Source organism: Schistocerca americana, chromosome 6 (assembly GCF_021461395.2).
Source record: "Schistocerca americana isolate TAMUIC-IGC-003095 chromosome 6, iqSchAmer2.1, whole genome shotgun sequence".
In the NCBI taxonomy this organism is placed as follows: Eukaryota; Metazoa; Arthropoda; class Insecta; order Orthoptera; family Acrididae; genus Schistocerca; species Schistocerca americana.
In genome coordinates, this window is record NC_060124.1 from 133,005,464 (window position 1) to 133,019,483 (window position 14,020).

The window sequence follows — 14,020 nt, forward strand, 5'->3', positions numbered from 1 at the left end:
TGCTAGGCTAGTGGCTAGAAGTGGTGGGAAGCTGAGGGAAGTGGTAGGAAGGGGAGAAGCAGTAAGAATGAGGGAGTAGGGAAGCAGTGCATGTACTCAGATGCTTCCAGCCAGTGACGATGCATGAAGTCTTGGTCAACAAGCCGTTTCATCTACCGAGACAAAAATGCGATTTTTCCAGTGTTTTTTTCAAATTTCCCTTACATATTTGAAATTCCCTGATTCCAGAACTTGTGGTAACCCTGATTTTTTTTAAAAAAAAACACGAGCTTTAACAACTAGTTCGACAACCAACACATTGGAAACATTTTAGGCCTGACCTTATCAACAGTGTTACTATAGAGACATGGACTAGTAACCATGATGATACACAGATCATTACTAAAGTCAATCATCAACCAAGAAGGCAAGGTGAGTGTTTATGCTAGAAAAAGCAGATAAATAATTGTTAGCATCCCACTTAGACAAAGGATGGACATTATTTAGTTCCAGCATGATTGGCACAGAGAAACTTTGGGCAAAGTTTAAAGTGGCTGTAAATCACACACTGTAGACGTATCAAATAAGTGGATTAAGAATGGAAAATACCCTCTGTGGTTTTATAGTCAAATTCGTAAAATGTTGAGGAAACAGATTGTTGCACTCTCAGATAAAAAAAGAATGCATAAATGTCGACAAGCAAGAGTTAGTCTAAATTCATGTGTCTGTAATAAGATCAATGTACGAAGCATAAAACAACTTCCATGTCACCTTGGTGGAAGATCTTTCCGAGAACTCAAGAAAATTCTAGTCATATGAAAAACCTCTAGGCAGATTGGAGACTTCTATCCAGTCACCCGTCATCAAATCTGGTGCGGCAATAGAAGACAGCAAAAGGAAACCCGAAATTTTTAATTTCACACTTAAGAAATCATTCATGCAGGAGGATCATAGAAACATACTGTCGTCTGACTGTCGCACTTTGAGGGCACAGAAATTGGCATCCCTAGTGCACAGAAACAGAAATAGTTAAAAACAAATTAAGTCGGATTCAAATGGAATCCCAGTTCAGTTTTGCAGGGAGTACTCTGCAGCACTGGTCCCTTATTTAGCTTGCATTTACTGCTAATCTCTCACCCAGTGCAAGATGGTCTGCGAACAGGTATTCTGGAAAGGCACTGATAAGAATACTGAGCATATGCTCGCAACTTTCCAACAGCATCAAGGTCATCAAGAAGCTTCAGTATATAAATACTTCCTGTGGCCTGCAGCAATGAAACCGTGGTCCAGGCTCCATCTTGACTTTGCAGGCCCATTTCTGGGATCACACTGGCTCATACTAGCAGATGCAGGGAGTAAGCAACAGTCTACTTCATCCCGATATCCTGACAGTTTTTTAAATCTAAGACATTCAACTTGCGCTAACAGCCCCATTCCATCCGGCATCCAGTAGAAGGAGGAGACATTTCATTCACACTTTAAAATAACAAATGATGAAATTATTACAGACCATAACATTGACAGTGTGCTCACACTCTTCTTGGCGTCATACTGTTGTTCTCCGCAGGCTGGGGCCAACCCAGCAGAGAGGCTGCATGGCCAACCTCAGCCCTTACAGCCTGCTATTGTGAAATCCCATAGTCTCCGAATTAGTCTCTCCCAAGTCCACGCCGCTATCACTATAGGATTCATGAGAAGGTGTGGACAATGCTTCTTTTCAAGGGGAAAGCACTGCCGGGCCTCAGCATATCACCCATCTTCTCAGTACAGTTATGGTGTAGATCCAGCTGCAGGACCACAAACAGACCCTTAAAAAAAAATCAAACAACTGTACCCACAGAGGCTCTCTGATGTTTCAAATTGTGACTCCGCCATGGTTTTTGTTACACATACCCCATGGCCCATCTTCGAGCTCTACCAACCGCGATGGCTGCAGCATTGCCCACACAAACAGGAGTCAGACAGTCACCAGGATACCAGTGCCCACAAAAGAGCTCTAACTGCTGCTGGCACTCCCTTGCCCGTGGACATTGACACTCTAGGATTTCAAGCCAATCAACCCTTTCTCTTCCCAAGGAGGGTGAGGGGAGTGATGCTGCGTAAGAACATTTAGTCGTCCTGCATTACAGGACAGTGAATCAGGTGAATGAAGGGCAGCCCTTTAAGTGTCACAGTATCGTAAAGCAAAAACAAACAGTTCTGAAGACTGAGAAGAACAGTTTGTCATATGGAACTGACAGCCACCACCAAGATCTGAGGTGCCCACCTTGCCAACAGGCAGCATCCTCGTCACCTTAAGAAGGTGTGGCTATCACAGCCTTACTTGCGACCGCAACGTCACATGGCCGTAAGTAATGCAGATTGTACCCTTCTGTCGCAACTGCATTTAGGGCCCGACACAGCTACAGCTGACTCAGTTAAAGCCCAAAGACCATCATGGATCACTGTCTGCAGAGCCCTCACGTGCGGCCAGCAGTCAACCAAGAGCAATGCTCTGTGAACTTTGCCTCATTGACTATGACCTAATATTCAGCAGTCTTAGAATTTTCTGCTGTTGCAAATTCTGGCAGCTGTCAAAACCATGGTCCTTCTGGACACAGAGCTTACTGGTAGGTTCAGTTATAGTGTTTCACTAAGAACCTACAACATTCCGACCTGACAGTGATTATACAGGTATAAACAGTCTGACATTCAGACTTGGCCAAGAAGTCTTCCTGTGTTCAGTGACTTTATTAACTGCTACTACTGTGATTGACTGAGAAATGTGTTTAAATGATACTGTTATTGAAGTGTTTATGGTTAATTGTCTACCTGGGGGCTTGTTCTTGCCTACTGAGCCCTTAAAGAGAGAGAGAGAGAGAGAGAGAGAGAGAGAGAGAGAGAGAGAGAGAGAGAGAGAGACCCGTCTCAATTCAGTGTGTTTAATTTAGGTTTTCGTAATTTCTGTTAGTTACTCCATGCAAATTTTCAAATGTCAATCCTAAGGGCCCAGGTTTGATTCCTGGCTGGGCCGGAGATTTTCTCTGCTCAGGGACTGGGTGTTGTCCTGTCCTAATCATCATCATTTCATCCCCATTGACGCGCAAGTCGCCGACGTGGCGTCAAATCTAAAGACTTGCACCAGGTGAATGGTCTACCCGACGGGAGGCTCTAGTCACACGACATTATTATTATTATTTATTCAAATTTAGTTTCTTAAGTGAGCCACTAGTTCTGGTAGTAACTTTGCTTTCACTTCCTACAACACAGCGTGTATGTGAGAAATACCACAGCATTCTTAGGCTTTGTGTTGAACTGACTGCGACAATCAGTCCAAATCAGGAAGGGGAATCCATACTATCTCCAGCAACTTAACGAAGAACTTCAGAACTCTCACTAAATTTTGGTTTATTGCCTGCTTTATTCTAGTTGTTTAATGATGTTTATTCTAATTCTAAATAGCTGACAGATTTGTTAATGCAGGACTCAAAGCAATACATACCTTTGGTACTGGTGGTGGAACCCATTCTCGTGCAATATATTTCTTCTGCTCATATTTTGCACGAACAAAAGCTTCCAGTGAAGAATCTGTCTGTGGTCGCCTGAAGTTATCAGGTAGATTGGCCTCATAAACAGCTCTCGCACGGCTGTTGCCCATTTGTTGTAGGCTCTGTAATAAAAAATTGTGAAACTGTCACAGGAGTAAAACTGTACATATACCATCATATAAAAAATATCAAAGTCTATAAGTAATTCTATATTTATCTTTTTTATAAACATAAAGAACATAGGTGCCATAGGGGAATATGTGGCAGAGCTGAAGATCCTTGCCAGAAATCTAGTGCACCAGCTAAGATATCTGAGGACCTAAGCTCTGCATGAGAGCAACACAAAATTTGTAAGTCAACTTTTCACTTACGTGGGAAAATGTTGCACACTATAAACAGCATATTCAAAGGACTAAGAAGATATGTTTGTCCAAATAGTTAATATCAGTAAATCTCCAACTGTTTAAAGAAACACACTCCCATGTATAAAACAGCTTGAAATACCTCATTACTTTACAAATGAGGATATGTCAAGTATTTGACATTAAGCAGATAATGGAGAAAAATTACAGGAAAAGTCTGAAATTATGCTTGAAGTTTGTGCGAAGTTTTTAAGTGCTCTCATTATTACACACTGGACTAATATAGTGCAAGCAAAAGCTAGTTTTTCAGGAATCTCATTGTGTGTCGTACGATGATATAATTTTGCAGGTACATTCAGTGATATATGTGGATACTGTCTGCAAACTATGTTGTGAATAGAGTTGACAGTAATAAATTAAAATGTCATGTCTGATGCTGTAGTTTTACTGCATGAAAAACGAACATGTTGTAACCATTGTACATTTTCCCTTTTCATGATTACATTGGAGGGACGGGGGGCGTCAGCAAGAAAAAGTTTCGTAAAACATTTGAAATTATGTGTGACATTTGTTGGAAGTTGCCAAGTGCTCTCACTCTCAAATACTGGATGAATAAAGTTGTGCACTTGTGCACCATCACTTACACTGCCGTAAGACAAGCACACAGTTTGTAACTGTAATACTGATCTTATTGTGTTAAACTTTTAATACAAAATTTTATCTCTTAATGAGTAGATTATGGCAGCATTTTTGAGTTTTAAATTCCATCAATAATCACGCAAAGAAGTGAAAATCAAATTTTTGACCCCCTGAAAGCCATTTGATACCTGCAACTGGTATTGGTTTCCAGGACAGTCACTTGATAATACAGAAAGTTTAACAAAAAAGGATGTACACAATTACAGTAAATGAATTAATAATCTCTCAGCAGTTGTTCACCTGTAAATAAAAATGTGTTTAGACTGCCAGTCACCATTAAATGAGAAATACTGGGCACCATCCTATTCCAACCTATTCATGGGCCGTCTAGACGAGTCCTTTATAACCAGAATCCTAAGCGACTCACCTAGTTCAGATTCACTGACAATATCTCTGTGATCTGGATCAAGGGTGGGGGGCACCCTACCTATATTCCTCCAGAGCCTCAACACCTTCTCCCCTATCCGCTTCACCTGTCATCCTCAACCTAACAAGCCACCTTCCTCGATGCTGACCATCTCGCAGATGACTACATCAGTACCTCTATTGATAGCAAAACTACCGCCACCAGCATCAGCCTCCCATTTCATACCAAAAAGTCCCTTTCATACCATTTCATACCAAGAAGTCCCTTCCATACAACCTACCCACCCATGGCTGTCTCATCTGTAGTGATGAGCAGTCCCTCTCCAAATATACAAAGGGTCTCACTGAGCCCTTCACAGACCAAAATTACCTTCCCAACTTTGTACAGAAACAAATCTCCTGCACCTTGTCTCTCCAGTCAGTTACAACCTCCCACATTTCCACTGTCCAACCACAAGAAGCACTCCATTACTCAAAACCTCCCAGGACTGGGGCACCTGAATCAAATTCTTCGCTAGGGTTTCAACTAGCTCCAGTCGTACCCTGAAATGAGGAGGAATATCAAATATTCACTATACTTCCACCCCTACTACAGTGGAATTCTGCTGCCCATCAAACCTATGCAATATCCTTGCCCATACCTACTGCATACTTGTTCCCAGCCCCTTGCCTCATAGTTCATATTTCTGTAATATGACCTAGTTACAAGATCTGTCACATACATCCTCTCCCCCCCCCCCCCCCCCTCTAGTCCAGTCACAGGCATCACCTATCCATGAAGGGCAGGGCTGTCTGAAAACAGTCATGTGACCTACAAAGTAAGCTGCAACAACTGTGCTGCATTTTACATAGGAATGACAATCAACAAGTCGTCTATCCATAGGAATGGCCACCAACAAACTGTGGTCTAGATATAGCTGGACCTCCCAGTTGCTGAATATGCTACCCAACACATCTTGCTTCACTTCAATGACTGGTTCAGAGCCTGTGCCATCTGGATCCTTCCCACTGACACCAGTTTTCTTTAATTGTGCAGGTATGAACCACTCCCCCTCTACTTCTCTCCTTTTCTGCTTCTCATCTCCCATCTCCCCCCCCAAACCTCCCAACTACACCTACGAACCCCACCATGTTCCTGCATTATCCTAAAATTTGCAGTACACTCTCCCCACCCCTACCCTGCTATCCTTCAACATCCCCATCCCAGCAGCTCCTTCCTCCAACACCCAGACTGCTTTTTTCCATCATGCACAGTTGCTCACAGTCTAGCCTCTGCAGCAGAGGCAGAGGGCCTTTTGGCCAAAAGCTCCATGTAAAGCAGTCTGTGTGCCTGCCTGTGACTCAGCATTTTCTCTACATGGTGAGGAGCAATTTATCCTTTTCATAACATTATAATTATGCCATTCTGGATTTTCCATCGCTTAATTATTGGACTTTGTATCTTTCATTAATATTCCAGACACAGAGGGTCAAGAGATGGCAAACAGTTGCATTTTAGATTTCCTATCAATTGTAACTAAGTAAGGCTATATAGTCTTTTGTGGCGGAGTTCTTTGGTAAAAAGTTCCCTGTTAACTTACCACGTAAAATTCAGATATAATCCTAAGCTTTATATGGTTGCCTCCATCATTGTTGTAGGGGGTGTGTCCAACTTGTGAAACTAGCGAGGCTTCCACTTTTATACCCATAGGATGGGGTTATGTCACGGTATCATGGAAATAGCATAATAAGTTTTTTTGACACAATTTAAACTGTTTCCTTGATCACAGGGTCCCAATAGTTTGATGCATGAGCACGAATTGTTTTGTTCAAACAAATTCTTGAGTTTATTTAACAGGTTGTGTTCATCCATCATAGATTTTTCACAATTCCTGTATTTAAGGTGACACTGATGATTCACATGGTGATCGGCAACAGCCCGTGTAGAGTGGCCTCCCACGACTTTTTCCATATCCACAAGGATTACACTACATTTCCTATTCCTCAGGCTGTCATTACCTTTAACGATTCACAATGTTTCTGTAACATTTCTGGGTGATTGGAAAACTGGTCCGATTCCTTGCCTATTTTACTAGTGGTTGCACCACAGAATGGAAGCCCCATTACGTGTTGGTCCTCCTGGTTGCCTCAAGATGCATGCTGTTCAACCAAGCCAGGAGAATAATAAAAAATGTGGCTTATATTTTGCTGTGCAACAGCTAATAAGATAGGTGCATTCAACTTCTTTTACATAAGTAATTTAAATTTTATACTGGGCCATGGTAGCTGCTTGCTCCAATGCCCTGAGGGTACCTTGGTATCTGTTAAGCCGTTGGCGCACGGACCGTGTTGTTTAACGTCAATGTTGAGCGTGCCACTAAACGCTCAGGAACAATGCAACTTGTGCATATGGTACATGGGCTCCAATGTGGTATACACTATCACAATGCGCTCTGGTGGCAGTCGCGGGATGTTTCTAGCTCGTAAATCACATTGTTTACCAAACGGTCGCACGTAAAATTCCCATGTTAATTCTTAAAATGCGTATTTCTTCCATTGTCCATATGCTAGTCGTGTTGTTCTATATGTAATATACACTGATGAAAGCTTAAATATGCATGTACATGTTTTAGGACGAAAAGGAAAGTACCATGTCCAATAAGTAAGGTCACAAGCTTATAAAACTCATTACAAACAGTGCTATACAAATTTGCAATAATTCTGCACATGAGATAAGCATTACTTCATTGTTCCAACATTTTAGTAAAACCCCAAGGTCATTTTTACTTTATCACTGTTCCTACCCAGTAGCATAATCTTTGCAACATGTGAATTATGGAATGTAAAAGAGAAAGGAGCAAAATATCTTTGTACAAGTAGCGCAAGCTGTCCTGTAGATTAAGCCTATCTAACAAACTCACTTCTCAAAAAAGGTGAACCTATATTTACATAACATCAAATACTACAGTATATACTTATATTAAACAAACTAATCATAAATCATCAGAACCTGTTACGCGAATGTCAGGGGAAAAAAAGTTAGATGTGATGAGATGCAAACCACCACCATTCCATGCATTTCATTAGGAATCAGTAACACTACCCACTATGCTAAACCGACAACATACCTCTGTCCGCCAATCCTACCATGTTGCCACTTGCTAGAAGCTTTAATCGCAGCTATGTTACCAACTGAAATTTAATTATAACAAATTGTACCAAGAACAGTGCCTTTTTGGTGGATCCTCAGTGTGTTGTTACCTTTAAATGGCATACTCTCATAACACGCAAGTTACAATAATACTTTTGCCACAAATAAGATATTTCTCATTTTATTGCAACAAATCTTACAGTTAACAATGGGTTTTCAAGTGATTATCTATTTGCTGGTGCTCAGAAATGACATATATACATATAGGTTTGAAATAAATGCCAATATGGTGCCTCACAACTCTGAGCCGAAGGGAGATGGCGTGCAAGTGACGTGCTATTCCACGCTACGTCAGAAATTCGGCACGCTCAACGCTCAGATGCATGGTCCGTATGCCGACGGCTTTATGTAATTCTGTACTGCAATCTGCTTCACTCGATCTCCAATACCTTGTGACTAATAGGCAATTCAGGAATAGTCACTTGGCTGGAGAGTAAGCAACGATAGATACTTTAGACTCACTGGGCCACTTAACTTCAAAGACATGTTGCATGATCAGCAGATCCCTTTGGATATACATATAGGGGTGGCTATCTCTGAGCCTAGAGACTGGGCTATTTCTAGACTGAAGCGCCTAGAACCGCTTGACCACAGCGGCTTGCATATAGGCTAAAAAAGGAACAGACAAATGCTTCATAAAATTGTTGTAGATGCATCTGCCTGAATCCCACATCTGGCACAGAGACACTTTAATAAGTCTAATGCTTTAAATGCTCTTACTTTAAGATTGCAGAATGTTGGTAACTGTGAGCTCTTAAGTGTCAACTGTACTTTGAGTCGTGGATGCAAGATAGGAGGAAGAGCAGTAGATCATAAAACTGTCTACAATATAAGTCTTCAATGGGCTCTTTACTATGTTTATTAGTGGCTTACAACAATGAAAGAGAGGGTGGCCTTTGAAATGCACCCTTGAGGAACACTGTTCTCTCATAAAATTGTGTAAGATGATGCCTCTTACTTGATAACAGAATGGCCGGCATACAAGGGACGATTTCCATAAAACTGGTTACCTACCACAGAAGCCCAGTTGCAAAGCTGACAATGTGATTTACTTTGTTGCTGGGTCATATAGTTATTCAATATATAGAATATCCATACAAGGTAGTGTCTACATAGGAAAGCTTCCTGTGTCACCTTAATCAGGCAGGGTAAGTTTATTTTGGGTACAATTATATTTTCTACATCCACATTTGAAGTGGGTAAAGAGTATCTTCCTCCCAAATTTTACTGTCAGTTCAAGGCTACTTCTTTCATAGCTTTTGAGATTAACACTTGGGTGACTGCGTGTGGAGGTATCATCCTTCGTTGATTTTAAGAGGTGTATAGCAACGGATACTCTACGTGATTATGTATAGACTGTACTGCATGCAGTTGAAAATATCAAGGACAATTTCTTTTGATTCTACATACTATGTGTGATACATTATAGCATCTAGTCGTGGGACTGTTTCTTTGTTAGTGAGCTGATCGTTAGAAATGACAGCAATTAAACTACTCCAGGTCTGCTGAGATTGGGAGTACACAATAGCAGTAAATCTGCCAACAATGCCTATAGAAATTTGTTAATACGGGAGAACATATTGGGCACTAGGAAAGGTTTTATGATTTTTTCAGAGGTGTTTTATGAGAACAGAAGGGCACCTAAAAAGTGACTGCGACCCAGAAAGTAAGTCCTTGGTATTTGAGAGCTCAGTGAATCAGTGCCAGTGGACTACTTTTAGATTCTCGGAATGAGAGGTAGTTGCGAATTTAAATAAGGAGCTTCATTATAAAGTATCATGAGGAACTTGCTGTAGTAGTATTATGGGCGTTCATTGTATGTTTTGAGGATGAAGGCTGTGTTACGATGATCTAATGGATTGTTTCACTACAGTCTTATGAGTCTTCTATCAATACAACTGAGAATGTGACAATAGTAATGCTGCCACTGACACTAGTTTTGCAAATAGTTTTCATGATTTGTTAAATAACAAGACAGTATGAACTCAGATTAATGTCAACGAGTCTTAGGGGTCACATAGTGCCCTTTTTTTTATATTAGCACCAAAAAGTGCATAGCAAAATTTGTATAGATTGCAGTAAGTGTGGCAACACTACATATGAAAATCTGATTCCGTTTAACAGAGATATATGATGTATTTAATATGGGAATAGGGGAGACATGAATTTTAGCATGTGAATGTTAATTGGGAGACTAGAGAGATTACACTAATGGGATGCCTACCTAATTCATCATCCTCTTCCCATGTTGTGAGATGGCACTGTGGCTACCAGTGACTCAATCTCAGAGAATTAAGTAAAGTTGTGAAAAAGAACAAATAGAGAGAGAAAGCGCCTACAAACTAGGTTTGGAGCATCACAAGAGAGACTGCGTACAAAATGTAATATAAAAAGAAAACACCCCAAGGGGAAAAGTTATGCAAGGAGGATTTACTCCAAATTCATGCAGCAGAATGTAAAGTGTAAAAACAATGATAGATATATCTGTGTCATTAGCAGATAGAATCAAACAGAATCCAGTGGGCCAGATTAACCAAAGGAGAGAAGGAAATGTTAAGGCATAAAACTGCCACCACAGTTCAGAGCCGTAACCAGACCGTCATCGCCAGCAGCAGCCGCAGTCAGTGATCTGCTGACGGTGCAACCCTCCACTGTAAGCCTGCTTCTGCATCGGCCTCCTTTCAACATGACAACACCCACACCTAGAACATTGGTCCCATTCGAGATTTTTCGATGTAACTCGAAAACACAACTCCCTAATGGTCAGTGCTGGACAGCTGCATCTCAATCCCAGCCCAGCCAAATAGGTCAAGACTGGCCAGCAGGCACATGCATGGCACCAGCCTTGTGTCAGTCATTGCCACGAGTTAGTTGTTCTGCCACCTTAACTATGTTGCCACCACCACAGCCATAGCTGGGCCACGAATCATGAGCTACTGCCTGACTGCTCCTGGCAGCCAATGCTCCACTGCTGCAGCAGGGCTTCGTTTACTACTTGGCAGTCGCTAGCAACTCAGCCCTATGGCATGCCTACAACACTAGCTCAGTTTGCCACCACCTGTACACCACATTTCACGTCTGCCTCACCTGCTGCTGCCAGTGGAAATATTACGAGCCAACACCTAACGGTGTCAAAGTTGAGGACACAATGAAATGGCTATCCATATTTACTGGATTAATAAAGAACTGTTTGTATTCATCATTTGTTTCTCTCCAAATGCCTGTATTATCACTCCTGTCTCACAGGCCATCAAAAGAACCTACAACCCCCCAGCTGGGAGTCTAGCACCTCATGACAATACAGCTCCCACCGACCAGTAACAGTCTTCTACCATTTAGTGTAACTGCTAAATATGAACTGGACAGATCATTTTGACGTAGTTCCAGCATTTTTCTACGTTGACTTACAAGAGGAAATTTATGTTAAAATTCTCATGGCTACCAAAGTGATGGAAACAATACATGGTGAAAGCACTAAAACACTTACAAAAGTAGTCTACAGGCTACAACAGCAATGTAACTTGTGAAATACAAAACTACACAACCCATTACTAAATTTAAATCTCAGCAGGTTCTCAGCTGAACCCTGCATTCAGCAGAAAAATTAAGGAAGAGACATTTACCCTAGCAGTTTATGTAAAAGATATGCTGATTTTTTACAACAACCTGAAGCAAAAAATGGTCCTCACATAGAAATTAATGAAACCATTTATCTGAAGGGCCTTCAAATACCTATTTAGAATCTGACATTCACACAATTATAGCTTTATAGCTTTCAGCCATTAGGGCCTTTGTCAGTAGTAACACACACACACACACACACACACACACACACACACACACACACAATCTTGCACGCACGTCTGCAGTCTAAGAACTGAAATCACAAGGTGAGCAGCAACACCAGTGCATGATGGGAGTGGCAACTGGGTGGGGGTAAGGAGGAGGCTGGGGTGGGGTAGGGATAGTACGGTGGAAGTGGCAAACAGTAAAGTAACAGTTTAGACGGAGGGCAGGAGAGAAGGTGCAGAGGGGGGAGGGGGTAAGTAGTGGAAAGGAGAGAAATAAAAATAATTAAAAGACTGAGTATGGCGGTGAAATGACGGCTGTGTAGTACTGAAATGGGAACAGGGAGGGGGCCGGATGGGTGAGGACAGTGACTAACAAAGGTTGAGGCCAGGAGGGTTACGGGAACAAAGGATGTATTGCAGGGAAAGTTCCCACATGCGCAATTCAGAAAAGCTGGTGTTGGTGGGAAGGATCCATATGGCACAGGCTGTGAAACAGTCATTGAGATGAGGGATATCATGTTTGGCAGCACATTTAGCAACAGTGTGGGCCACAGCTTGTGGCCATTCATGTGGACAGACAGCTTGTTGGTTGTCATGCCTACATAGAATGCAGCACAGTGGTTGCAGCTTAGCTTGTAAATCACATGACTGGTTTCAGAGGTGGCCCTGCCTTTGATGAGATAGGTGACGTTAGTGGCTGGACTGGAGTACGTGGTGGCAGGAGGATGTATGGGACAGTTCTTGCATCTAGGTCTATTACAGGAGTATGAGCCATGAGGTAAGGGATTGGGAGCAGAGGTTGTGTAAGGATGGACGAGTATTGCAGATGTGACGACCACGGGTAGCTAGGCTGTAAGGAAGGGACTTCTTGGTATGGAATGGGTGGCAGCTGTTAAAGTGGAGGTATTGCTGGTGGTTAGTAGGTTTGATATGTATGGAGGTACTGATGTAGCCATCTCTTAGGTGGAGGTCAACATCTAGGAAGGTGGCTTGTTGGTTTGAGTAGGACCAGGTGAAGCAAATGGGGGAGAAGTAGTTGAGGTTCTAGAAGAATGTGAATAAGGTGTCCTCACCTTCAGTCAGGATAGCAAAAATATCAATGAATCTGAACCAGGCGAGCAGTTTAGGATTCTGGATTTTTAGGAAGGATTCCTTGAGATGGCCCATGAATAGGTTAGCATAGAATGGTGCCATGCGGGTGCCCATAGCCGTAGGTAATGCCTTCAAAGGAGAAGTAATTGTGGGTGAGGATATAGTTGGTCTTGGAGACTAGGAAGGAGGTGGTTGTTTTGGAATCAATAGGGCATCTGGAAAGGTAGTGTTTGATAGCAGTAAGGCCATGGGCATTAGGAATGTTAGTGTTCAAGGAGGTGGCATTAATAGTGACAAGCAGGGCACCATGTGGTAATGGGACAGGAACTGTGGAGAGTCGGTCGAGGAAATAGTTGGTATCTTTCATAATGGAGGATAGGTTCCAGGTAATAGGTTGAAGGTGCTGGTCTACAAGAGCAGAGATTCTCACAGTGAAGGGCACAGTAACTGGCCACAATGGGGTGTCATGGATTGTTGGGTTTATGGGCTTTAGGGAGCATGTACAAGGTTGGATTGCGGGCAGTGGTAGGGGTAAGTAGAGAGATGGACTCTGGGGAGAGGTTCTGGGATGGGCCTAAGGATTTGAGTAGTGACTGGAGATCCTGCTGGATTACTGGAATGCGATCACTGTGGCATGGTTTGTAGGTGGAAACATCTGACAGAGTCCTTCTGCCACCTAATCCTTGCAGTTCAAAACAATGGTGGTGGAGCCTTTGTCTGCAGGTATTCAGATTCATCACCCAGCCTGAGTACTGACATGGAGGATAGCTCAGAGGTACTTGGGCTCATAATCAAGCTGTAGATTGTTCCCGCGTGATGCACCATCACGGTATAGAGCAATCTACTGATGAGGGACTGGCTGCAAGTACTATTACCTGGAACTTGCTAGGCACTCTCTTGCTGCCCTTTGAAGCCTTTTGTTATGCACCATCTAACAGTGGAATTTTGACCTTGCCTGTTTTATGTCTCTGAATTGCTCCATGAACTACTGGATATCTCTAAGATAACTTTGCT

At 42.3% G+C, this 14,020-nt stretch overlaps 1 protein-coding gene across 2 annotated transcripts in view; it reads right to left on the reverse strand.

Annotated features, from left to right (window-relative positions):
• Nucleotides 1–14,020, reverse strand: part of LOC124619487 (stromal membrane-associated protein 1) — a 144,009-nt gene that overhangs the window by 119,378 nt on the left and 10,611 nt on the right. For both annotated transcript variants that reach the window (XM_047145901.1, XM_047145900.1), the window contains exon 3: nt 3,461–3,628. In XM_047145901.1, coding sequence (XP_047001857.1) covers nt 3,461–3,628 — 168 coding nt within the window. The remainder of the gene's footprint in view (nt 1–3,460; nt 3,629–14,020) is intronic.